Below are 26,769 nucleotides of genomic sequence, written 5' to 3'. Positions count from 1 at the left end.
ATTCTCCAGTGGCTTCTCTCAGCTCAGTGGTCCTTTCAGGAACTCCCCCTCAATCACCTTGTATGGATCACGGAATCTTGCAGACGGGACCTTCGCTGGTGGCTAGTGCCCTCCAACTTGGATCAAGGACGACCCTTTGTTCTACCTCCTCCGGCGGCCACTTTGACCACGGACGCCTCCCAGACTGGGTGAGGGGGCATTCCCTGGGCAGGTCAGTCCAAGGCAAATGGCATCCGGAAGAGACTTTGCTTCATATCAACATCTTGGAAATGAGGGCAGTACTTCTGTCCCTTCAAGACCTTCACGATTATCTCCCTCAAGGCGTAATTGCCGTTCACTCAGACAACATGTCAGTTGTTTGGTACCTGAACAAACAGGGAGGGACAAGATCCTATCCTCTTTGCAGAGAAGCCATGAGAGTTTGGGAATGGGCAGTCTCCACCAAACGCTTCCTAGTGGCTACTCACATACCGGGCAAGTCCAATGTGATAGCCGACAGATTGAGCAGGACCATCCTCTCTCCTCACGAATGGTCTCTGAATATGACTGTTGCAAGTCAGATTTTCAGCGAATGGGGAGTTCCGTGTTGCGACCTCTTGACTCCTCTGAATGCGGCGCGAAGAGTTCTTCTCCTAACCCCGGCTCCGGGAAGAGCCCCATGGATGCATTAGTCCATCCTTGGCCCACCGGCTTGCTTTATGCCTTCCCTCCAGTTCCTCTCCTTCCCAGAGTGATTCAAAAGGCATCTCTCTTGGGGAGCAAAATGATCTTAATTGCTCCTTACTGGCCTAGTCAAGTGTGGTTCCCCTATCTTCGGAAACATGCCCTGGAAGGTCCATGGTTTCTGGATCAGATACCAGACCTACTGGTTCATCAGTCGGGACTATTCCACCAGTCCCCCTACACACCTTAAAATTGACGGCTTGGCTCCTCCTCTTCCGACGATAGTCAGGAGTCGTACATTGGATCCAGAAGATGTACACATATTATCTTCGGCCCACAAGTCTGCTACAAAGAAACTGTATTCTAGCAAATGGAAAAGATTTGCTATTTGGGCTCAACTTCGGGGCCTGGACCCCATTTCTATTCCCGTGGCAGAAGTACTAAAATTTCTGACTTCTCTTTTCAATCAAGGCTCTTCAGTTTCTACCATCAAGGTACAATTGGCAGCAATTTCTAATTTTCACGAATCCATAGACCCACCTTTAATGAGCAACAGATTGTGCAAGACCTTCTTAAAAGGTGCTGCTCTGTTGAGACCTCCGATTTCTCATCCTGCATCTCCATGGGATCTCGATATAGTGTTACGCGCCTTGACTTCTTTCCCCTTTGAACCGGCAGCTACATGTGATCTAAAGTTTCTATCATGGAAGACAGCTTTTCTGGTGGCGATTACTTCTGCCAGAAGAGTTTCAGAGCTTCAAGCTTTCAGTAAAACCCCCGTACTTGGTTTTTCACAAGGACAGAGTATCCCTCAGACCAAATCCTTCCTTTGTTCCTAAGGTTTGTTCTACTTTCTGCTTACAACAATCGTTAGAGCTTCCAGTTTTTTTCCCAAAATACTCTAACAAGGCGGAGTTCATATTCCACACACTTAGATGTACACAGACAGTTACGTTTTTATTTAGACAGGACCAAACAAACAAGGAAAACAGATCAGTTGTTTGTATCCTTTGCAGATAACAAATTGGGCAAAGCTGTCACAAAGGTCACTATTGCCAAATGGATCAGGGACTGTATTTCTCAAGCTTATTTTTATTCTAACAAAGAGCTTTCCACCTCTGTCAAGGCTCATTCTACAAGGGCTATGGCTACTTCGATAGCATTTCATTCTAAGCTTGCTATTAGTGACATTTGTGCTGTGGCTACATGGTCTTCCCCGCACACCTTCATTTCCCACTACAAATTAGATGTGGCATCTAGAGGACGAGCTTCATTTGGTTCCACAGTGCTCAGGAGTGTTTTCCAATGAGCCACCCGGGATTTAGGTGCTAGGGACGCTGTCCCATCAGTACAGAATGTAGGCGAGATAGGATCACATAACATCTTTTAGTTATGTACTCACCATAACTTCAGATGTTTGGGATCCATCTCGCCTACATTCCTAATAACCCACCCTCCTTCCCCCTTCCTTGGAGATCAGAGGATATCAGAAGGTCCGAATCCTGTTTCATCTTGAAACATCTAACAATGTTATATAATCAAGTTGTGCATGTATGCGGACAAACAAGATCTGGGGGATTAGTGGTGGTGCATCCTGGTTTAAAGATAGCTCAGCCAATAAGAGGCCTCGCTCTATAGCATAAGCGTGCCGAGTCGGAGCCGAGGGATCGGCTCCGAGCCCATCAGTACAGAATGTAGGCGAGATGGATCCCAAACATCTAAAGTTATGGTGAGTACATAACTAAAAGTTACCCTCATTCCCTGCCTGCAACAGGAGTTTCGATGGTGGGCACAGGCCTGTCACCACAAGGGACAGCCATTCACTTTACCCACAGCCAGGCAGACAGACATTAACAGATACATCAGATTATGCCTGGGGGACCCACATGGCAGGGAAATGTATTCAGGCCACATGGTCCGCAAGCCAAATGCATCTTCATATCTATCAAAAATAGATGCTAGCTGTTCAGAATGCCCTGACAGCTTTCAAGGATCTACTTCATCCAGGGCAACTTCTGATAAAGACTGACAATACCACAGTCATGTGGTACATAAACAAGCAGGGAGGCATGCATTCCTACCTCCTCTGCAGACTAGCCATGACTTTGTGTGACACAGCATTGACTTATCAAGTACACCTGCAAGCACAATTCCTGCCAGGAAAGATAAATACTCTGGCAGACGAACTAACCAGAAACCTCTTGGATCCCCACGAGTGGAAACTGGATCCACAAGTCTTCAGCATAAGGAAATGGGGATGCCCAGACATAGATCTATTTGCCTCCCCTCACAACTGCCAACTACATAGATTCTGCACAAGGACTTATCACAAGCAAGCATGGAAAGTGGATGCTGTATCATTCAGCTGGAAAACCCTAACAGTATATGCCTTTCCTCCACTGCTTCTCCTCCCCAAGGTACTTCTAAAGGTCAGACAAAGAGAAGCCAAAAATTATTCTGATTGCCCCAGACTGGCCCCGCCAGCACTGGTACCCAATCCTAAAGAACTTGTTTCAGTGCCCAGCCTGGACATTACCTCAAATTCCTCACTTACTGACCCAACAAGACAATCAGATCCTGTACAGCCAACTCAGGACCCTAAATCTTGGCAGCATGGCGGATAATGTAGCCATTCAGAACACACCTCTCTCTAAAGCGATGATGGATGGTATTTTAGAGGCCAGGAGGCCCAGTACCAGAAAATCTAATGCAGAAAAATGGGAGAGATTCTGTGCTTGGAATCAGGCACAAGGAATTGACACGTTTGTACCAAATATTCCTCAGATTTTAGAATACTTAACTGAGCTGCTGGACAAAGACCTATCCTTTTCATCAATTAAGATACATGCCTCTGCCATTTCAGCTCATTACAATACGGAACCACCTATTTTTTCTCATCCATTGCTAAGGCAGTACCTCAGTGGGGTCAGAAACATAAGACCTCCAAGGAGAGCACCAGTACCTGCATGGGACCTCAATTATGTCTTGGAAAAACTCACACTGCCTCCTTTTGAGCCAGTCTCTACAGCTGATATAAAATTCTTATGGAAAACTGCTCCTAGCAATAACCTCTGCAAGACGAGTCTGAGTTACAGGCACTCATGGCTGTGGAACCTTATTTTCCATCCAGACAGTTTCTATGAGGATAAACTCGACATTTATGCCTAAGGTACTTTCCAGTGTAGCCCTTAACCAAACCATTCATTTGCCTACCTTTTATCCAAACCCACAGAATAAGGGTGAAAGACTTCTGCATTCTTTGGACATACACAGACAGCTATGCTTCTACTTGGACAGAACTAAGTCTTTCAGAAAGACTGAGCAACTTTTAGTGGCATATGCTGCAGGATCACAAGGAAAGGTGATCTCAAAGCAGACTATTTCAAAGCAGATAGGCCACTGCATTCGTTTCTGCTATTCACAACATGGCAAATCAGTGCCTAAGGGCATTAGGCCACATTCAACCAGAGCAGCAGCCACTTTAGCAGCCTTCCTCAGAGGAGTACCAACCAAAGACATATTGGAGTCTGCAACTTGGAGTTCAGTGCACACTTTTACAAAGCACTACCACTTCCCTCTCTACTCTAAATCCAGAGCAGGCTTTGCCACTGCAGTTCTGCAGGGCCTCATAGCCTCTCCTAATCCTATTTAGACCCAGCCACCCAACCTCGGCTTTGGGATTCAACCCAAGTGTAATGACTGCACCAGTGAAACACGATGAACATAGTACAGTTGTGTACCTACCATAAATGTAGATGTTCGAGTGTATTCACTGTTGCAGTCCAGATTACCCACCACCCCCCTTTTCTTTGCTGGGACTTAGGTTGTAAAGACAACCTATGTGGTGTATTTGCTTGTAGATGAAGGAAATGTTTACTTTTGTGCATGCATGCTTATTGGCATAATTTTAGCCTACCCTTTTGGGGGCACCTGACATCTGGGGCAAGAATAAACTGAAGAAAATTGCGTCAGCTGCATCTTTTATATCCCTGGCACACTGACGTCAGGGAGGAGGAGGTGACAGCAACAGACGCCGGTCCTAGACTTTGGAATCCAGGCCGACTGCGGGTAGCCTGCCAGCATGACAACCCAAGTGTAATGACTGCAACAGTGAATACACTCGAACATCTACATTTATGGTAGGTACACAACTGTACTTTCTGACCAGGATTCTGAACTTTGTCTCCTCTGATGACCAGGTATACCCTTATCCACTTATGATGATTCTGATGCAGAGGACTTTATTCCCTCTGCTCCTCCCCCAGAGAATTTTTCTTTTGGTGAAACCTTGCATACTCTTAGGGAGCATTTTCACTGGGAAAGCCAGGATTACTCTGATTCTAAAAAGTGGCTTAGAGATTTCTTACTCTTGCCCCAACACAGGCCTTTAGCTCTCCCTCCTGTGCTGGGCATTGTTGACGACTTTTCGGAATCTAGCTTGGCCCCGGATTCTTTACCTCCTACTCCCAGAAAACCTGATAGATATTACAGGGTTCCTGATTCTCACAAGTTCCTTTTTAAAAATCCTACTGCGGAGCCTGAGACCATTTCACAGGGACCCAAGGACATTAAGGCTACTACTGCCAAAAATCCTACCCCCTATGATAGAGATTTCAGAGCCCTGGATAGATGGGGTAAGAAGGTATACACCTCTGCAACCTTGGCCATCAGGGCCTTAAATTGCCAGTTTCATATGTTAAAGTATCAGCAGCATATTATTGGATTGCTTAAACAGAAAATGATGTTGATGCCTGATTGTGCTGAAAATAAGGATTTACAAGATTTAATGCATTCTGCTGAATAGGTTGGAAAATATACTTTGCAATGTGGTTTTGATTCATTAGAGGCATCTTGGCTGGGCTGCTGTCACCATGTCTGTACTTACAAGGCATGCTTGGCTTAAGGAGCAATCTTTGCCAGATCATGTTAAAACGAAATTGCTGGATGCTCCCTTAACTCAGGACGTATCTGTTTATCGCCAAAGCAGAAGTTGTTCTTAAAAAGATGGAGGAAAAAGCTTAATCTATGCAAATTGTTAGATTTCTTACAAGTGCAGCCTCCTAGATTTAGTAGGCATTGGCCCTCAAAAATTTGGTCCTTTCCTGCCTCTTCCAGGCCTTCAGTTCAAACCCAGAACCAGCAGAACACCCAGGCCTCAGTCCCTGGGTAAGCGCAGGTCTAAGTAGTGGGGGACTCCCACTTCCGAATCGGGGAGTAGTAAGACACCCCCCCACCCCATGGTAAGCTGTCTCAATGGCTTAACTTTAAAACTTCCAAGAACTTCTCAACTGACTGCTCCTTTAGGGGGAAAGATTGCTCTGCAAGCAAAAAACTGGGAACTCATTACCCAGTACAAATGGGTTTTAAACAGTTTCCCAAGGAGATACAGATTTCACTTCCACACGTTACCAACCCCAAACGGTTGGTCAGATCTACCCCCAAATCAGTGGGCAGAGGCTCAAAAGCAAGTACTCTCTCTCAAGATTAAAGGCTATTTGGACTGTACCAGAAGAGGAAAAAGGGACAGAGTTTCTACTCAAGACTTTTCCTGGTACCCAGAAAAGGCAACTCATGGAGTCTTATCCTGGACCTGTCTATCCTAAACACCTTTTTGGTGATTCCAAAATTCAAGATACTAACTCTTCAATTGCTTCCCATGATAGGCAAAGATGCCTGGTTGGCACACTGGATTTAAAGGAAGCCTACCTGCACATCCCAATCAGGGAATCTTGCAGAAAATACCTACGCTTCAAAGCAGGCTGCATGCACTATCATTTCTCTGCACTGCCCTTTGGCTTATCTTCTGCACCCAATGTATTCACAAAGTGCCTAGCTCCTGTCATTGCATTTTGCAGGCAAAGAAATATTCAAATATACCCATACCTGGACAATTGTCTAATTCAGACAGAAAGCAAGGACATACTTCTGAATCATCTAGCATTTGTACAAAAGGTGTTAACTTGTCTGTGGTACGGCATAAACAAAAAGAAATCACATCTGGTACCCTGTCAACAAATTATATTCCTGGGAGCAAGCTTGATCGCTTCCTCACACCAGAGAAACAAATTCGACAACTTCAAACTAGTGGCCAAACAAAAACCCTGTTTTCTGCAAGGCAAATACTGCAAGCCTTGGGGTTCATAGCCTCGTGCATTCTACTAATTCCATATGCAAGACTGCATATGAGGAAACTACAATGGTATCTAAAAAAGCCTATGGTGTCAACATTCTCAGGATGTAGAAGCAATAATTTCTGTCACCTTGCCTACGGTTAGAATTCCTTTGGTAGGCAGAGGCCTGCCACCAAAACAGTAGACTACCATTCACTCTACCCCCTGCCACCGAAACCCTAACAGACACATCAGACTATGCATGGGGGGGGGGCTCACCTGGCAGGGAAGTGCATTCAGGGCAAATGGAACCCAAGTCGAATGCACCTGGATATCAATCAAAAAGAAATGTTAGCTGTACAGAATGCTCTGCCAGCCTTCAAGGTTCACATTCTTCCAAGACAATTTATGGTAAAGACTGACATCACCACTGTTATGTGGTACATAAACAAGCAGGGGGTACCCATTCTTACTCCCTCTGCAGACTAGCCATGGCTGTGTGGAACACAGCCTTGAGCTACCAAGTGCATCTACAGGCTCAATTCCTGCCAGGAAAACTAAATACACTGGCAGACGAACTAAGCAGAAATCTCATGGACCCACACAAGTGGAAACTGGAACCAAAGATTTTCAACATGTTGATCAACAAATGGGGGATCCCAGATATAGACCTGTTTGCCTCCCCAGAACTACCAATTGGACAGATTCTGCACAAGGACTCCCCACAAACAAGCTTGGAAAGTGGATGCTCTGTCCTTCAGCTGGAAGAATCTCTCAGTTTATGCCTTTCCTCCTTTGCCTCTCCTCTCCAAAGTACTACTAAAGATCAAACGGGACAAACCAAGGATGATACTGATTGTATCAGACTGGCCATGCCAGCACTGGTATCCCCTCTTGCGCAGTGTGTCACAGCTGGCCCCATAGCACCTACCTCAGATCCTTACTCTGCTGTCTCAGCAGGAGAGACATATTCTGCACCCCCAGCTTCAAACCCTGAACCTGGCAGCCTGGCTAATTTACCTAATCTCTCTGTTGCCATCCCTCAGTAAACAAGTGTTGGATGTCAGTTTGGAGGCAAGGAGGCCTAGTACTAGAAAATCTTATGCTGAAAAATGGAAAAGATTCTGTGCCTGGAACCAAACTCAAGGGATGGCCACAGCAGAGCCCAATTTGCCAATCTTCAGTACTTAACTGAGATGCTTCACAAAGGCCTTTCCTTTTCCTCCATCAAAATTTACGCCTCACCCATTTCAGCTCATTACAACACAAAACCACCCGTCTTCTCACCCACTGCTCAAGCAGTTCCTCGGAGGGGCCAAAAACTTAAGACCACCCAGGAGTGCCCCAACTCCAGCCTGGGACCTTAATTTTGTATTTGAAAAATGCACTCTTCCTCCTTTTGAGCCAGCTGCAACTGCAGAATTAAAATTCCTTTCTTGGAAAACTGCTTTGCTTTTAGCAATCACTTCAGCAAGATGGGTATCTGAATTGCAGGCCCTTATGGCAGTGGAGCCTTTCATCATCTTTCATGTGGACAGGGTGTCCCTCAGGACCAATCCCTCTTTAATGCCCAAGGTGGTATCCAGTGTGGCTCTTAATCAGTCCATTCATTTGCCAACCTTCTTTTCTAATCCACAGAACAAAGGGGAAAAAGGATACTGCACTCCTTAGATGTGCACAGACAACTAAGATTTTACTTGGACAGGACTAAACCTCAAAGGAAATCTGAATAACTGCTGGTGGCATTTGCTGCAGGGGCAGAGGGGGGAAGGCTATTTCAAAGCAAACCATTTCTAAATAGATAGCCCATTGCATTCATTTCTGCTATAAGCACCATGGAAAACTATCCCACAGGGGATTAGACCCCTTTCAACCAGGGCTGCATCTGCCTGTACAGCCTTTCTCAGAGGTGTCCCTACCAGAGACATCCTAGAAGCTGCTACCTGGAGTTCTGTACATACTTCCACCAAGCATTCCCATTTGCCAATTTTCTCTAAATCCAGAGCTGGCTTTGTCACTGCAGTCTTGCAGGGCCTTATAGCTGGTCCTAATGCTATCTAAATTCCTCCTCCCATCCTTAGCTTTGGGAATCTACCCAAATGTGATGACTGCAATAGTGAAACATGAATAACATAATACTGTTGTGTACACTTACCATAAATGTAGATGTTCAAGTGTATTCACTGTTTCAGTCCTGGTTACCCTCCCTCCAGCTCCCTGACTTCTTTTGGCTATATCTCTATTCTTCTTTACTATACTTAAAAGCTTTTTGATGTTTTTGCTTTTTTGTTGGAGGTATAACCTTGTGTATGTGTGTGTGTGTGTGTGTGTGTGTATGTATGTATGTATGTATATATATATATATATATATATATATATATATATATTTGCTTCCCATTAAGGGGGGCACCTGACATCTGGGTCAAAAAAACTGATTTAATGGCTTCGGCTGCATACTTTATACCCCTGACCACCTGATGTCACAGAAGATGAGACTGCAGCCGACGTAGAACCCAAGACTTTGGTAATCAGGCCGACTGAGGACTACTGCAAGCAGATAACCCAAATGTGATGACTGCAACAGATTTATGGTAAGTGTACACAACTGTACTTTTTAATGGCCTGTTTCCTTCCCCCTGTTCTGTTTCAGCTGGGGTTCAAACCCCCCCCTCCAAGATGTCGGACAAAGAAAGCCTGGTTATCCTTCCAAAGACCAGGATACTAGGAAAACGTCTCTGCATCCGTCTCCTACTTCAGTTCCATCCTGTGAGCCACCAGCCAAAATTTCAAAGTCAGATCCTACTACCTCGAAAGAGACATCTCTTTGGATCTGGTCACCTCAAAATTTGCAGGATCTGTTAACTATTCAGCTTCTTTCTCCCTCTCTATAGGAGTCTTCACATAAGCAGTCCGGGCCATCATCTACTAGCTCTTTGCTTAGGTCCTCCCAGAGCTTGTCAGTGACAAAATTCGATAGGATGATTAACTTCCTCAGTTTAGATCCAGATGAGGGTAATCCCAGCGGTCTCCCTTCAGATCTGTGAGCCTTCCCACCACCAATCCTCAACTTCTCCTTCTCCAATCCATCCTGAGGTTTTGGAGCCCCATATCTGAGATCTCTTGCGATGTCCTTGTCTGATCCAAAGACAAGTTGCTCTTCAACTCCTACTACTTCCCTAAACCATCCGGCTCCAAATCATTTGGAGCAGTAGGGCTCTCAGTGCATGAATGATGCCATATCCAAGGGAGGGCTGGGATCTACTCCAAAATTATTGTAGTTGTCCTTGCCCCTCTGTGCTTCGGTGCTGGACAACTTAAGCCTGACTCCATCCTCAGGTGGAGTGCCTGGTGGGATTCAGGGGTCATTGCACAGGAGCTTTGGCTGTGGTGCTGCCGGCTTCTGGCTCCCATATTCACTCTACCTTTGAGACTGTGGAGAGGGCCTTCTCTTTTACGTAGAGAAAGGACATCCTTATCCCCCCCCCCCCCCCCCAGATTGCATATCTATATTATTTTCTGGTCTTAGTTGAGCTTCATTCTTCTATCCCACTGGAACTTGTTCAAGTCTTCAGTCAGTCCCTCTGGACTCCTCTGTCACTTCCAGTACCTCAGCAGACCATCCCACTGATGATGTCCTTCAGAAAATGTGTAAAAGGAGACACTTGCATTCCCCTCAGGAGTCTGTCACTGAGGAGACTGATTTTGATGACGTGGAAGGGTCACCTACATCTCTACCCAAGGGTGTCGTCTTTGGAGACGTACTTGAACTCCTAAAGCACAAAGATGGTTGTAATCAGACAACCCATCGCAAGAGTCTGTTTTCTGGAGGCTTTTGGGTCTAGCCCATCTGTGTCTTGGTTGACTCCTCAGGATGATCAGCTTATAGATCTCATCTCAGGCTGAGCTTTGAAGGAACTAGATATGGTGGAGCCCATTCCCAAGCACTCAGATAAAATTTTAGCACCTCCCCCTCCGGTCCGAACACATTAGTGCAAGGGGGGCCTGGTAGATGCCATGGTTGTGACTGCAGACAGTAAGAGCGAGCATGCAGAACAGAACTAGTCTGTTCATACCCCTTACAGGGAGTCTGAGACCTTGGACAGATTTGATAATCATATTTATGCTTCAGCGACTTTTGCTGTGTGGTCACTGAATTACCTGGCACACTTCACAAGGTTGCAAAGAGATTTGACTATAGAGCTCTTCAAATCTCTCTTCAGGTCCATGTCTGTGGAGGACCAAAATAGAATCTCTTCACAACTGGCCACCTTTCAGTCCATAGCCAACTTGTCCATGAGGTTGATATCCTGTGCTGCATAGGGTACTTTATGGGCAGCTGGTTCAGACATAGCCATCCGGAGACATGCCTGGATGTGCTTATACAATTTTGTAGAACTCTTCAGGTCTGCATTCATCAGTGCTCCATTTGATGGATCTTTCTTATTTGGCCCAAATGTGAAAAATGCTGTGCAGAAGTGAGCGAGAGAAACCTCTCATCTGCCATTGGGATCTTTGTTTCTGCTTCTCAGAGACGATTTTCCCAGAATTAACGTGGAGGTAAAAAGATTTGGTTCAACAAGTCCTAGGGTCCTTTCCAAGACTCACGAGTAGATTGTTCACCTAGAGACAGTGGGGGGATCTCTAATGGAAGATGCTGCCCCCACAGAACCAGGGCTTCCTGGGATTCTTTCTCAGACAAAAACCCTACCAGTGCTCCTGAAAGGTTGCCTAACTGTTGCTCTCTGGAGGCAGTCTGGGGCTTTTGTCTCTGCACCTATAAGCCTGGACATCCATCACAAAAGAGTATTGGTTGCAGAGAATTGTAATGAGATGTTGTATCATACCATTTTCCCAAATTTCTTAAAAAAAATGAAAAGAATCTTGGATGTTTCACCCAGTCAGAGGGAGGGAGGCAGCAGCATTAGAAATAATTAAACAAAAAAGTCTGCTCAAAAAAGTCATCCAGAAGCCCCCCATACCAGCTCATTCTTAGTGCTACTTAGTGCCAAAGAAGACAGGGGACTTGAGACCCATTCTGGATCTTAGCAAACTAAACCAATATGTGAAATATTCAAGGTTCCGGATGGTTGTGGTTCAGTCCATTTTGCCACTGCTGCAAAAGGGCGATTGCATGTGCTCAATAGTTTACATTCCAAAGATCTATTATCGCAGTGAACAGGCACTTCAGAAGATATCTGTGGTTCCAGTATGGAACCAGTAATTGGGTTCAGAGCACTGCCCTTTGGCCTCACCACAGCTCCCAGGGCTTTCAGCAGATGCAAAGCAGTGGTAGCAGCTTACCTGAGACTACTGTGATTCAAAGCATTTCCATATCTAGATGATTGGCTCCTAACTCCCCCAACCAGACATATACTTGTGCAAGCGAGGGACTAATTGCTCCAGTTGGGTCATCACCTACGCATCATAGTGAATTACAGAAAATCACATTCCACACCTACACAATGTCTGAAGTTCATAGATGCTCCTCTAGACACATTCAATCAGATAACTTTTCCTCCTCAACATGAATTCAGACCCTCTGATCCCAGGTCAAGAAAGTGGTCTTGCATCCTTTTCTTCCAGCACAAGTAATCATACAAGCCTTGTGATCTATGGCAGCAGCTATCACCCTGGTTCCTTTAGTTAGGTTTCATATGTGAATTCTGCATTGTTGGTGCACTGGTCTGTTCTTCAGCAGACTTTATTGGCTCCAGTCAAGATCACTCAATCTTGAAAAAAATAATGTGAATTTGTTCAATTCGCCGTTCATTCTTTACTGATGGGTTCGGAGCTGATCCTCTGCTCCGACGCGGCCAACTAGCAAGCTCAGTTTTTCAGTAGCTCGAGACCCAGCCCCTTATCCCACAATGCACTGCTGGAATTACCTCTGATCTAGTTTGCCATGGCACGGATCTCTTGGTTTCCAGCGTTGCTCGAGACTGTTGTGGGAACTTTCAACTTTCAGCAAGTTTTTCTATTGCATTTTTAAATCTTTCTACTATTATATTTACATAGTATTACCTAGTTTAACAGATTTTTCTGTTTTTTTCCTTTTCCCAGTAAATCTCTAGTGCTTGCCTTCGGCCTGTTGGCCTTGGGCTTTTTCTTACAGCTTATTAGATTAGAGTTGCCCTTTTTGGGCTTTTTGATATTTGGATTACTCTTGTTACCAGTTGTCTTTTTGGGCTTTTGTGCTGTCTTTTTGCATTGCTGCTTGTAGTGAATTAGATTACGCATTTCTGAGTTTTAACTTTTTATTTAGTTAGTGTTGTTTTTTGATCTTGTGAATTTGTTGTAGGAAATTGGTTGCTATGTCTGAAGAAAGTGAAAGCATCCTAAGTCAGGTTCAAAAAGTGCCCATACTGCGGACAAAAGATGTCCGTTATGGATGCCCATGTGCAGTGTGTGTACTGTTTGGGTGAGGTGCACCTGCAGGAGTCATGTAGTATCTGCCACTCTTTTTCCACTCGAGTGCTTGCAGAAAGGAAGAGGAAGTTAGCTGACAGGGGTAGTATTAAACACCATTTCTCAGAGGCATTGTCTGTCCAGGATGGGGCCAGCAAATCGTCCAAATCTTCCTCAGAATCCAGGACAAAAAAGGAAAAAGTTGGAAAATGTGACTTTAGCTCTGCTGACTTCGGAGCTGACAGTCTGTTCTTTTCGGACCCAGGACAGTGCTTTGGAACTGGTTGCCAAAAAACCTCCCCCTCTACTTCTCCAATCGGCTCCATCTATTCACTCTTCCAGGTCTTCGGTCAGCCTGTCCAATCTGGATATGGACTGGCTGGTTCAGAAGCTCTTAAAGGCACCAGGCCTAGCTAAATTGCTGTCTGCTCAGACCTAACCATCTGAGCTGAAGACCATTACTCCTGAATTGTCTGCTCCTCCTCTGAGCCATACCGGACCTTCGGAGCCAGAGGAGGCAGGCCTGATGGTTGTGGATCCCTTGGAGCCGACACCTGTTCCAATGTTGGCAACATCTGCTCGGATGTCCTCAGTGCTGACCGGGGACTCTAGGAGCCAACACTCTCCGGTTGGGTCTGGGGAGGATAGTCGCACGGACTTGTCAGTGCCTACTCTTCCTCTCAGGGCTTCGGCTCAGGTGTGCTCGGCTCCTACCTCTGGTTTGGAGCCCACTGCTTCGGTGCGGGAGGAGATCATGGCTCCTTGTGATCTATCTACTCCTCATCTGAGCCGTGGTGCATTCGAAGCCATGAGGCGAGTGTTGTCTCCTAAGACTTCCTCATCTCCAGGTCTGGCCTCTTCCTCCCCTAAAGTGCCTGTGTCAGTTTCTGTTTCCTCCGGTCATCCCAAGCATAGAGACCCAGAGCCTCAGGTAGCCCCACAGGGCGCTCCCTGCTCTTCTGAGACCTCTCCAGAGGCTCCCCCTGAAGAAGTTCCCAGGAAGAGATTATGCAAGAGGAGGCATTTGGACTCCCTACAGGAGTCTCCAAAATCAGGCACAGACTTGGATGAATCTTAAGGGTCCCCTAGATCCCCCTCTGAGGACATCTTCTTTGCGGAGATTCTTGAAATTTTTAGGCAGAGGGGTGATTGCCAGTCCAAGAGCCCATCTGAGGACGAGTCGGTTCTCTTGAAGGCGTTCGGGTCTCAACCTTCCACCTCTTGGGTGTCTCCACCCTATGATGAGCTTATGGATCTGGTCTCTCGTAGGGCGTGGGAGTCACCAGAATCTATGGAACCTGTCTCTAGGAGGCCTAATAAGTATATTTCTGCCCCTGTAGATAAGCCCTTTTTGACCAAGGGACTCCCTGTTGATGCCATGGTGGTGGCGGCAGCCACCAAAAAGGAAATGTCCGAGACTTTGCCTATCCATTCTCCTAACAGAGAATCCAGGATCATGGATAGATATGGGAAACGCATGTTTAGTTCAGCGACTTTCAAGCTCAGATCACTAAACTACTTGACCCATTTTACCAGACTGTAGAGAGATCTCCTTAAGGAGTTGGGAGATGCTCTTCAGGGTGCTGTAGCGGAGTGTATCCGACAAAGTTGTTACCCAGCTTGCTACCCTTAATTCAATAGTTAACTTGCCCATGCATCTTGTATCTTATACAGCTGATGGTTCGAGTAGAGCTGCATGTACAGGAATTGCTCTTTGTAGGCCTGTCTGGATGCGACTCTGTTCCTTCGCGGAACCCTTCAAGTCTTCCTTTACGAATACCCCGTTTGACTGCTCATCTTTGTTTGGGCCAAAGGTGAAGGAGACTTTGACCAGGTGTGAACAAGAAGCAAAGACGGTCTGCCATTGGAGTCCATTTTTCCACCCCCACTTGACACTATCCTAAAGGTCAGAGGGGAGGAAAGATGCGATTCTGGAAAGCCCAAGGAGCCTTTCAAGACGCACGTGGAGAGCCCCCCTCCAGAGGCAGAGGAGGGGGTTACAATGGAAGACGCCGCCCTCGCGGCAGAGGGGTTTCGCAACACCAGGGTGACAGAGATCACTTCTCTGGTCAGTCCTACCAGTGCTCCTGAAGGAGACCTGGCTGTCCTACTCTGGAGACAAGGGTCGCTTGTCATAGTACCCAGAAGCCTGGCTAGATATAAAACGACAGATGGGTACAAAGTATCATTTCCAGAGGGTATTTCATACCGTTATCCACCCAGCCCCATCCTGTCAAAAAAAAAAAAAACTGACGTTCCACCCAGTCACAGGTAACGAGCAACAATAGAGGTACGCCGGTTGCTAGAAAGTCACCCAGCCAGTCCTGGCAGACCAAACAGGATTCAGAAATTACTCAAGATTCTTGTTGGTTGCAAAGAAAACGGGACTGGAGACCCATTTTGGATCTCAGCAGACTCTACCAGTTTGTGAGGAAAAAGAAGTTCCAAATGGTCATGCTACAGTCCATACTTCCCTTTTTAGGGGAAGACAATTGGATGTGCTCGATTGATCTCAAGGATACGTACTACCACATAAAGATGGCCAGACCATCAAGGGATCACCTGCGTTTCTGGCTTGGAGCCGATCATTATCAATTCCGAGCTCTGCTCTTTGGTCTCACTACAGCCCCCAGAGTGTTCAAGTGCATGGCAGTAGTCACGGCTCACCTGAGGTACTTAGGATTCCAGGTGTTTCTGTACTTGGACGATTGGCTCCTTACCTCCACCACCAGGCATCAACTTCAAGCAAGAGAGGCTACTCTGACACACTGCAATCGGCTACGCATTACAGTCAACTTCGAATAGTCTGCCTTGTTGCCATCGCAGCATATCGTTTTTCTAGGGGCAGAATTAGACACGTCAACCACCACTCTTCGTCTTCCACCAGAAAGGGTTTGTATTCTTCGCCAACACATCATGTCCTTGGTATCAAAGAGCAGAGCACCAGCTGCAGAGGTATTGAAAGTACTAGGATTGGCAGCAGCAATATTGGCAATCCCGTTAGCAAAGATGCATATGAGGATTCTCCAATGGCTCGTATTCACGCAATGGTCTTACCAAGAATTTTCAATGAATCACACAATCCTGATTACGAATTCTTGCAAGAAAGATCTTCAGTGGTGGTTGACGTCTCCTCAAGTCACAATAGGACGTCCCTTCATGCTACCCCCTCAAGTTGCCACTGTGACCACGGATGCTTCCCTTATACACTGTGGGGGGGGCATTTTCAGGGAAAGACTGCCCAAGGCACATGGACAGATCAAGAATCACATCTGCATATCAATGTCCTGGAGATGAAAGCAGTAATTCTAGCATTGCAATACTTTAAAGACTCTCTTCCTCTAGGGACAATTGCAGTACAGACAGACATGTCACTGGTCTGGTACCTGAACAAGGAGGGACAAAGTCTTTACCCCCCCCCCCTTTGCCGAGAAGCCCTCTGAGTATGGCAGTGGGCAGTGTAATCCCAGCATTTTCTGTTAGCAACACACGTCCCGGGCAAATCCAACGTCATAGTAGACAAACTGAGCAGGGCAATTTTATTGCCCCACGAATGGTCCCTCAAACAAGAGATTGCGGACAGGATTTTCCGCAAATGGGGCCAGCCTTCCTGCGACTTGTTTGCCATTCATATCAGCAACAAATGCAGAAGCTATTTTGCCCTGATTCCCCCAGTCCCCAGGGATGATCTTGTCCACGATTGGCCCCCGGGTAGTCTCTACGCTTTTCCCCAATTCCTCTGATACCCAGATTTTTACAGAAAGCAAAGTCGCTGGGACGGACAATCATTCTTATAGCCCCTCATTGGTATCTGCAGATTTGGTTTCAGTTTCTTTACCATCACATTCTGGAAGACCCATGGATCCTGGACCCGGCTCCGGACTTATTGACACATCCGTCAGGGGATCTCCATCCTTCATTGTAGACACTGAAGCTAACCGCTTGGCTGCCCCAATTCCCTGCATAGCCAGGCTCTATAATCTTTCCCATGACACTCATCAAATTTTGTTGACTTCCCATAAGCCTTCCAGTAGAAAGTTGTATCGTAGTAAGTGGAAGAGATTTTCCATTTGGGCTTCCTACCATAATATTGACCCTTACCAAGCACCATTGTCTTCTATTTTATAATTCTTGACAGAAGTTTTCAACAAAGGAGCAGCGGCTGCTACGGTGTGGGTACAACTAGCTGCTATATCTAATTTCCATGTAGGGATTGATGGATTGAATATTATGACTCACCAATTGTCTAAAGCTTTTTCTAAAAGGTTCATGTCACATAAGGCCTCGAGTGAATTTTGTTATCTCGCATCATTCTTGTTCCCTTTGAGCCTGCATCATCTTGTGAGCTAAAATTTCTATCGTGGAAAACTAACTTCCTAGTAGACATCACTTCAGCACGCACTGTCAGAGCTACAAGCCCTATCCATCAAGCCTCCTTATATGGTCTTTCATGCTGACAGAGTATCTCTCAGGACAAAACCCATCCTTTTTGCCTAAAGTATGTTCAGAGATTTGACATCAATCAAGTAATTGAGTTGCCTGTTTTCTTCCCTAATCACACCAACAAATTGGAATACATGTTGCACAAACTTGATATTCACAGACAATTTAGATTTTATCTAGACAGAGCAAAAGAGATTAGGAAATCAGATCAGCTTTGTGTCTCTTTTTCTGAGGCCAGAAAAGGTAAACCAGTCACCAAAACAACTGTAAGTGGCTTGCGGATTGTATCAGTTACACACATTCTTGTCATAACATGCCCTTGTCTAGTAAGGTGAAGGCTCATTCAACCAGAGCAGTTTCTACCTCTTCAGCCTTTCAAGCCAAATTACCTCTAGACAACATCTGTGCTGCAGCCACATGGTCTAAACCTCACACCTTTATAACTCATTACAAAGTGGATAAGGCCTCCAGCAACACTGCTTCATTTGGTTCTACGGTTCTAGAGTGTACTTCCGTGAGCCACCCAGGGTTAGGGTGCTAGGGACGCTACCCATCAGTGAAGAATGAACGGCGAGATTGAACAACTTCACACGAAGTTATGTACTCACCATAACGTTCCATGTGAGTTCATCTCGCCTTCATTCTCACGTCCCTCCCTCCATCCCCCACCTGGCTGGCAGTTGACCTGGAGGCTATCTTCATCCTGGTTTCTCAATGTGTCTTCACTCCTAGGCAGAATAATTATAATATCAGTATATGGTATGCAGCAAGCAAGATCTGAGGTAATTCCAGCAGTGCATTGTGGGATAAGGGGCTGGGTCTCGAGCTACTGGAAAACTTTGAGCTTGCTAGTCGGCTGTCTCGGAGCAGAGGATTGGCTCCAAACCCATCAGTGAAGAATGAAGGTAAGATGGAACAACTCGCATGGAACGTTATGGTGAGTACATAACTTCTTTTTTTTCTTTGGTGGCTTCACTTGGGCGAAGTTTCTCAAGGCCGTCCATTTGTTCTTCCTCTTCCCACGGCCACAGTGACCATGGATGCCTCCGAATCCCTCAGACACATGCTCCAGGGATAGATTCCTGACCCAGAGACTCCCCTGACTCTGGAGTAGACTGCCTATACATGTCAAGCAGAGCGCCTCTTTGGCCGTCTTCAAAAGGAACCTTGATTCGATGGGAGGTAGGAAATTCACCCCGGGGATCACGTCAGTCACCCTGCTAGACAGGGGTCCAGGGAAGTAAATACTGTGTGAAGAAATAGCCAGGGAATTGTTATGGCTAGGCTTGTGTAGGCCCTAGGGCTGATAGCCTAGTACCAATCTGTGAACCTATGTACCAACCGGGGTTGGAGGGGCACTGCTTGGGAAGGAGAGTCCAAGGTACATGGTCCTCAGGATAGGCCAAGGTGCATGTCAGTGTCCTGGAAATGAGAGCAGTCCTCTTGCATTGCAGGCCTTTCAAGACTCTTTCTCTTCCGGGGCAATTGCTGTTCAGACAGATGGTGTGTCTGTAGTCTGGTACATCAACAAACTGGGATGAACCAGATCTTACCCATTATGTCGAAAAGCAATGAGAGTATGGCAATGGGCTATCTCTTCTGACCCCTTTCTCATAGCAATGCACTTACCTGGGAAGGCCAGCGTGATTGCAGACAAACTAAGCAGGTCCATTCTGATCCCTCATGAGTGGTCTCTGTGTCAGTGGCAGAGTGCATTTCCCATTGATGGGGCCAACCGTGCTGTGACCTTTTTGCTTCTCTCCACAACAGCAAGTGCAGCAGGTTCTTTGCTCTGGTCCCTTCAATGGGGGGAGTTGCTAAGAAATGCTGTAGACCATGACTGGCCCTCCAATCTCCTCTCTGCTTACCTCCTATTACCTGTCATCCTCAAATTTCTACAGAAAGCGTACCGGTGGAAGACCACTGTTATCCTCATTGCACCTTTTTGGCTTTGTCAAATTTGGTTTCCTTTCCTGTGGCCTCATCTTCTGCATCCACCCTGTATACTGGAACCCAGTCCAGATCTTCTGTCTCGCCCAACAGGGATGGCTTATCCAGACACAACAAAATTCAAGCTAAATGCATGGTTTCTCCAGTTCCATTGATTGCTAGAGAGCCCATGCTAGCCTTCCCAGTCCGTTATAGTTAATTTTCCTTGTAAAAGACTTTTTGAAAAGATATATAGAAGTAAATGGAAAATATTTGCCTTCTGGACCCTTAAGAGAGATTTGGACCACTTTTTCCCCCATACCAGCTGTACTTGAGGTTTTAGCTTCAATTTTTAATGAAGGGCTAATTTTTCTATTTAGGTGCATTTGACTGCCATTTCAAACTTTCCATGTTGGTGGAAATAATTCTTAGCTTTTTCTAGATTATGCAAAGCATTTCTCAGACACCTTCTTGCTTAGGCCCCCACTAAAGGATCCTACACCTCCTCTGATTTAATTCTTGCTTCAAGGTCTGACCCAAGGCCCCTTTGAACCTTCAGCCAATGTGGACCATAAGTTTTTGTCCTGGAAAAACAGTTTTTTTAGTTGCTATTACATCAGCTCAATGAGTTTCCAAACTCCAGGCTCTCTCCTGCAAGCCTCCTTACCTGGTTTTCCACAAAGACAGGGATTCCTTAAGGACCAACATTTTTTTTTTTTTGCCTAAACTAGCTTCTGAATCTAATATCAACCCAGGTCATTAACTTCCCAAATGTTATGTGGTCCAATCTCGCCTACATTCTTACTCACTGGTTCGGAGCAGAGTATCGGCTCCCACTCGGCCAACTTTTTATTTTCTAGCACGAAGTCTCTAATTGGCTGGGCTAAACAGGTATCCCATGTTGCACTGCTCCATAGCCCCAGATCCCGTTTGCCGCTCGTGTAGCTAGGACGTGGTCTCGCTTGGCTGTGGGCTAAGTACCTTTAAAACTTCTCTCTCTCAAAAAATTGTGGTTTTTCAAACAAAAGCTATTTTAATAGCTATTTTTCCTTGTTCGTTCTGTAATTGTTGTGTTTTTGGGTATCCCTTCTGTTCTGGCGGGCTAGGCCCATTTAAATTAGAGGACCTAGTCCTCCCTTTTTTGTGTAACGTTTATTTGATTCTTTTTTTGTGTAGAGAGTAGCTTTTTCCCCCTTTTTTAGTGTGTGTGTAGGCTCCCAAAGAACCGTTTGAATTAGAGATTCTTTGGCTGTTTGTTGTGACAGTAGTTTCCTGTCTTTGCCGGTTTACCTGGCTAGGTTCCTGTTGCTTGTGTTTTGATTTTGGTGTATAAATCTCTGTTAAGATGTCTAAGGATCAAAAGGAACATAAACCTTCGAGTTTTAAGAAATGTTCCAAATGTAACTACAAGATTTCCATTACAGATGGACATTCCATTTGTGTATACTGCCTAGGGGCAATTCATTTACAAGAGTCCTGTAGTTTTTGTCACACCTTCAGTCCGAGGGTGCTACAGGAAAGGAAAAACAAACTTATACTGAAGGGTCTCCTAAAACCTTCTTTTGAGGAATCTTTGGACTCTTCCTCGAGTACTCAAGTCTAAGGCTTCGAAGGCGAAGAAGAGATCTCCAGCTCAGTCTGTCTCCATGGAGCCTCCTGAGAAGACTTCTAAACTGGATTCTACCCCCTCTACTCCTCTGTCCTTAGAGCCGCAGGAGGTATCTGTTGTGCTGGAATCGACCTTGGCTCCAATTCTATTGGAACTCATTCGGAGCCGGTCGCCCAGTGTAGGCATGAAGATCCCAATCTCCATCTCTTTCTTCCAAATCCTCCAGGCTTTCTGATTTGGATGTTGATAGGGTGGTTCGGAGGCTCCTGCAGTCGCCGGTGTTGGCAAAATTATTTTTGGCTCTGACCCAGTCGGCTCCGGAGCCTGCCCCGACGCTTGTACCAATGGTTCCTCCTCCGAGCACTTCCTTGTCTTCGGAGCCAGAGTGCTCCACTCAGTGATCTTGTGCCGGCTCCGATACCCCTCAAGGGTTTATCGGTGCCGACGTCTCCAACCATGTCGCCTCAGTTTGGTTTCGGAACTCTGGTTTCCTTTGTTGGGGCCGAGGGGGATACTTCGGGACTCCTGTCAGTTCCGAGCCTCCCTCTCGGTGCATCGGCTTGGGGAACCCCGACTCCGGTCATGGCCTCCGAGGCTGGTCGGTCCTCGGATTTGGGGGGACCCACCTTCGAGGCCATGAGGAGCGCACTGGCTAGATCTTCAGTTGCATCACACGGATCGGTCATTCCATCCCCTTCCACCCCGGCTAGAGCCTCTGATGTCCCCCATCAATAGATGGCGGTGCCCAAAGGACTGGGGATACCCCCTATGAGTGGTCCCCAGCATTCTGAGGGCCTCTGAGTCTGTGCCTGAGGAGCTCCCAAGAAAGAAGTTGTGCAAGAGGAAGCACATAGACTCCCAGAATGAGTCTCTCACTTCTGATACCGACCTCGAGGAGTCAGAGGGGTCCCCCAAGTCGTCCTCCGATGTCTTTCTCCGACATCCTGGAGATTGAGGCAGAGAGGCGACTAGTCGTCCAAGACCCCCTCTGAGGAGGAGTCTGTATTCCTCAAGGCGTTTGATGCTCAACCCTCCCCCTCCTGGGTGTCTCCACCCTTCAATGAGCTCCTGGATTTAATTTGTCGAAGGGTGTGGGAGAATCCTGATTCGGTGGAACTGGTATCCAGACAACCTAGTAAGTTTCTTTCAGCTCCCCCGGGTTAAGATGTTCCTGTCCAAAGAGGTTTCTTGTAGATGCCATGGTGGTGGCGGCGGCCACTCGGGAAGTAACAGAGTCTTCTTCCTCCGTCCATCCTCCTAACAAGGAGTCCAGGAGTATGGACTGGTACAGGAAACGTACCCTTTCGTCAGTGACCTTTGTCATTTTACTCTGCTCCAGAGAGATCTCCTTAAGGAGTTAGAAGATGCTCCTAACAGGTAACGTACCTGAGGCGTTAGCGCAGACTGTTAATGCCTAGTTGTCTACCCTTGGTTCGATTGTCAGCTCGTCCATGAGGCTCATATCTTATGCAGCCGAAGGGGTGAGTAGGGCAGCTAGTTCAGGAGTAGCCCTCAGGAGGCAAGCCTGGATGCGCCTTTGTCATTTCGTGGAGGCCTTAGTCTTCCTTCACTGACGCCCCCTTTGATGGGTCCTCACTCTTCGGGACCAAAGTGAAAGACACCCTCACCAGATGCGAGCAAGAGGGAAAGACCCGGTCTGCTGTAGGGGTCTGTTTTTCCCTCCCTTCTAGGCCTTACCCCAAGGCTTAGAGAGGAGGGAAGATGTGGTTCAAAAAAATCACAGCAGTCTTTCCCTGCAGCTCAAGGTGAGTCCCCCTCCAGAGGCAGATGAGGGGGAGGCTATTCTGGAAGACGTTGCCCTAGGGGCAGAGGAGGCCCCCGCAACTCGGAAGACTGATTCTTTCATGGGTCTTCCTGCCATCGTTCCTGATGTGTTGCCCGACTGCGCTATTCCAGAGCCAGTCGGGGGCTGCATTTCATTGTACCCGGAAGCCTGGGGAAGCATCACCCAGGATCGATGGGTGCTTCGAATAGTTACCGGAGGTTATACCATCCCCTTCTTATCAGAGCCCCCTCCAGTCAAGAGAATCCCAGACGTTCCACCCAGTCAAAGGGATCACGCAGCACTAGAAATTTCAAAGCTGCTGGAAAAAGGAGTCATCCAACCTGCCCCTCAGACCAAATTGGGTTAGGGACTTAAGACTCTCTTTGGTGCAGAAAAGAACAGGGGACTTGAGACCAATTCTGGATTTCAGCCGACTGGATCACTACGTTCTGAAGTCCAAGTTCTGAATGGTCACCCTCTAGTCCATTTTTACGTTGCTGGGAAAAGTATGGATGTGCTCCATCGACCTCAAGGATGCTTACTACCATATCAAAATGGACAGGGCATCCAGGAGTCACATTTCCGGCTGGGAGCCAGTCATTTCCAGATGTTCATCATGTTACACTGCTGCGGTCATCACACTTGGGTTATCCTGCCATCAGGCAGTCCCGCAGTCTGCCAGAGTTCCAAAGTCTTGGTCCGGCGTTTGTTGCTGTCGCTTCTTCCCTGACGTCAGTGCGCCAGGGGTATACAAGATGCATCCTACGTCATTTTCTTCAGTCTTTCTTGCTGCGCGGTGCCAGAAGCAGAAGCAGTTTGCAAGTGCCGGTCGGCCGACTCCTGAGATTTTCAAATCGAATTTCAGACCGAAGACTTCAATAAAGCTAAGTATTCCATTGGGGAACCTTTCCTTGCCTCAGTCCGATGTCAGAAAAAGTTAACAATTGCATTTCTTGTGGGAAGCAAATACCTCATAAGGGCTTTCATTCTTATTGTATTCCTTGCCTAGGCCCAGACCACGATGTCACACATTGTCGGTTTTGTGCTAGGTTTAATAAAGGAACTATCAAACGTTTGATTTTGCCCGACATTATTTTGGTAGGAAATTTAATTATACCATGCCGTCGGAGCAACCAACGCCCGGAATGCATAAAAAACGCAAAGATAAGGACAGGCAACAGAGACCCAAACCAGACTCTGAGGCCTCTGCTAGGCCAGTCGCCGGTTCTCTGGTTTTCAGTGAGGTGCCTACACAGCCCCTGACAACTGCTGATTTAGAACCCCAGGTGACATCCGATTCACAAGCGGCGATTGCTAGACCTCCACAACCTTTACCTTTAGGCCCTTCCGACTCCATGCCTGAAGGAGATTTCGGTGCATTTGAAATGCCTTCAGTTGCAGAATGTGTCTTCAGACCGACTGCACTCACTATTAAATCCTATGCAAAGCTGAAAACTCCTTTAAAAACAAAGAAGACTTTACAGCAGTCTCCAGTACAAGGCCCCATGCCTAAGAAACAGATGCTTAAGATGGCTGAAGACTTAATTACCCTAATCAGGGGTTCCCATCCCCCTCCTGATAAAAGGCCAAGGCAGGAGGAGGACTACACTTCCTCTGACCAGGTTTCAGTTTCCTCACTCTTCTGAGGAACAGGAATATTCCTTTACCCCTTATGAAGACTCTGATGCTGAAGAGTCTATCCCTTCTGCATCTCCCCCAGAAGACTACTCTTTTGGGGAAACCATACATACGATGAGGGAACATTTCCACTGGGAAGGCCAGGATTACTCTGATTCTAAGAAAAGACTCCGAGAGTTCCTTTTACTACCCCAGCACATACCACTTGCTATTCCACCTGTGTTACATTGTGGATGATGTTTATTCAGAATCTAGCCTTAACCCAGATTCACTACCCCCTGCACCAGCTAAACCAGACAGATACTAGAGTCCCTGACTCACAAATTCCTGTATAAAAGCCCTGTTGCTGACACAGAAACCATTTCCCAGGGTCCCAAAGGGGTTAAGGCCTCTATTGCTAAAAATCCTGTGCCCTCTGAAAGGGATTCTAGAGCACTAGACAGATGGGGAAAGAAAGTATATACCTCAGCTACGCTAGCTGTGAGGGCCTTACATTGTCAGTTTCACATGCTGCAATATCAACAATATCTGATGTCTCAATTAAAACAAAAAATACTCACACATACAGAACAGCCTGATTACAAGGAAATGCAAGATTTGTTGTATGCAGCTGAACAAGTGGGAAAACATACTTTGCAATGTGGGTTTTATTCATTGGAAGCTTCTTGTAGAGCAGCAGTGACAGGGTCTGTCATACGTAGGCATGCTTGGTTAAAAGAACAAACTTTACCTGATCATGTTAAAGCAAAGTTATTGGACACACCTTTACAGCAGGATGTTTTATTTGGTGTAAAAGCAGAAGTTTTAAAGAAAATAGAGGATAAGGCAAAATCTATGCAGACGGTCAAGGATTTTTTACAGGTTCAACCCCCTCGTTTCAGTAGAAATGGGCCAACCAAACACTGGTCCTTTCCAGCTTCTGCCAGACCACAGAGGGGCAGATAGACGCCCAAGGGGCAGAGGCCAGTCACAAGGCTCTTACCAGCCTCTACAATGGGGTGCTACAACCCAAAAAGGAGGAGAAGACAGGTCTCAAACTACCAGAAGACAAACTCAATGACTTACTCCTCAGACTACCAAGCAAAGCCCTCTTGGCAGCTCTCTTGGGGGGGGAAACTAGCACTTTTTGCAGACAATTGGCACATCATCACAAAAGACAAATGGGTCCTAAATATTGTATCTCAAGGATACACATTCCACTTTCACACTTTGCCAATGATGAAAGGATTGCCAAACCTGCCACCAAATCAATGGGCAGAGGCTCAAAAGCAAATTTCAGCTCTCATGGACATGAGAGCCATTCAACAGGTTCCTACACAGGTGCAAGGACAAGGATTTTACTCAAGACTGTTAGTTCCCCAAAAGGACAAAGCCTGGAGACCCATTCTGGACCTCTCAATTCTAAACATATACCTGGAAGTACCCAAATTCAAGATGCTAACACTACAGCAACTTCTTCCCATGCTGGGCAAGAAGGCTTTGCTAGTAATGTTGGACCTCAAGGAGGCATACCTGCATGTCCCTATCAGACAAAATTGCAGAAGATACCTCCAATTTATAGCAGGTTCAACCCATTACCAATTCTCTGCACTGCCCTTTGGCTTATCTGCTGTGCCCAGGGTCTTCACAAAATGCCTGGCACCAGTAATTGCATACTGCAGACAGAGGGATTCAAACATATCCATACCTGGACGACTGCCTTATTCAAGCAGAAAGCAAGGGCATTCTATTAAAGCATCTGGCGTTTGTCAAAAACCTAAGTTGCCTAGGTTACACAGTAAACGAAAAGAAGTCAAACTAGTGCCCTCACAAGACATAATATTCCTGGGTGCCAGCTTAAATACAACGGCCCAGATGGCTTCTCACGCCAGACAAACAAGGACAACTGACTCAGTACTTCAAAATGATGGCAACAAAGACCCATCTCCCTGCAAGAAAAATTCTGCAGGCCTTGGGATTCATGGCATCTTGCATACTACTAATACCATTTGCAAAACTGCATATGAGGAAATTACAATGGTATCTGAAAAGCGTATTGACTCAACACAGCCACAGCTTGGAAACAATACTTCCACTCATTCCCTGCCTTCAACAGGAATTTCTATGGTGGGCTGAGGCATGTCACCTCAACAAGGGTCAGCCTTTTACCTTACCCCACAGCCAGGCAAACTATAACAGTTGCATTG

General features: G+C 46.4%; 1 protein-coding gene across 1 annotated transcript in view; it reads left to right on the top strand.

The window, feature by feature from the left end:
- The window catches only part of MCRS1 (microspherule protein 1), a 1,081,536-nt gene that overhangs the window by 106,420 nt on the left and 948,347 nt on the right, over positions 1 to 26,769 (top strand). Inside the window, exon 6 of the mRNA XM_044083711.1 lies at positions 22,058 to 22,087. Within this exon, the coding sequence (XP_043939646.1) occupies positions 22,058 to 22,087 (30 nt within the window). The remainder of the gene's footprint in view (positions 1 to 22,057; positions 22,088 to 26,769) is intronic.

Source organism: Protopterus annectens, chromosome 9.part0, assembly GCF_019279795.1.
Source record: "Protopterus annectens isolate FY-2018-M chromosome 9.part0, PAN1.0, whole genome shotgun sequence".
Lineage (NCBI taxonomy): Eukaryota > Metazoa > Chordata > Ceratodontiformes > Protopteridae > Protopterus > Protopterus annectens.
Note: the sequence above shows the minus strand (reverse complement) of the source record. Positions and strands in the feature narration are given on the sequence as shown.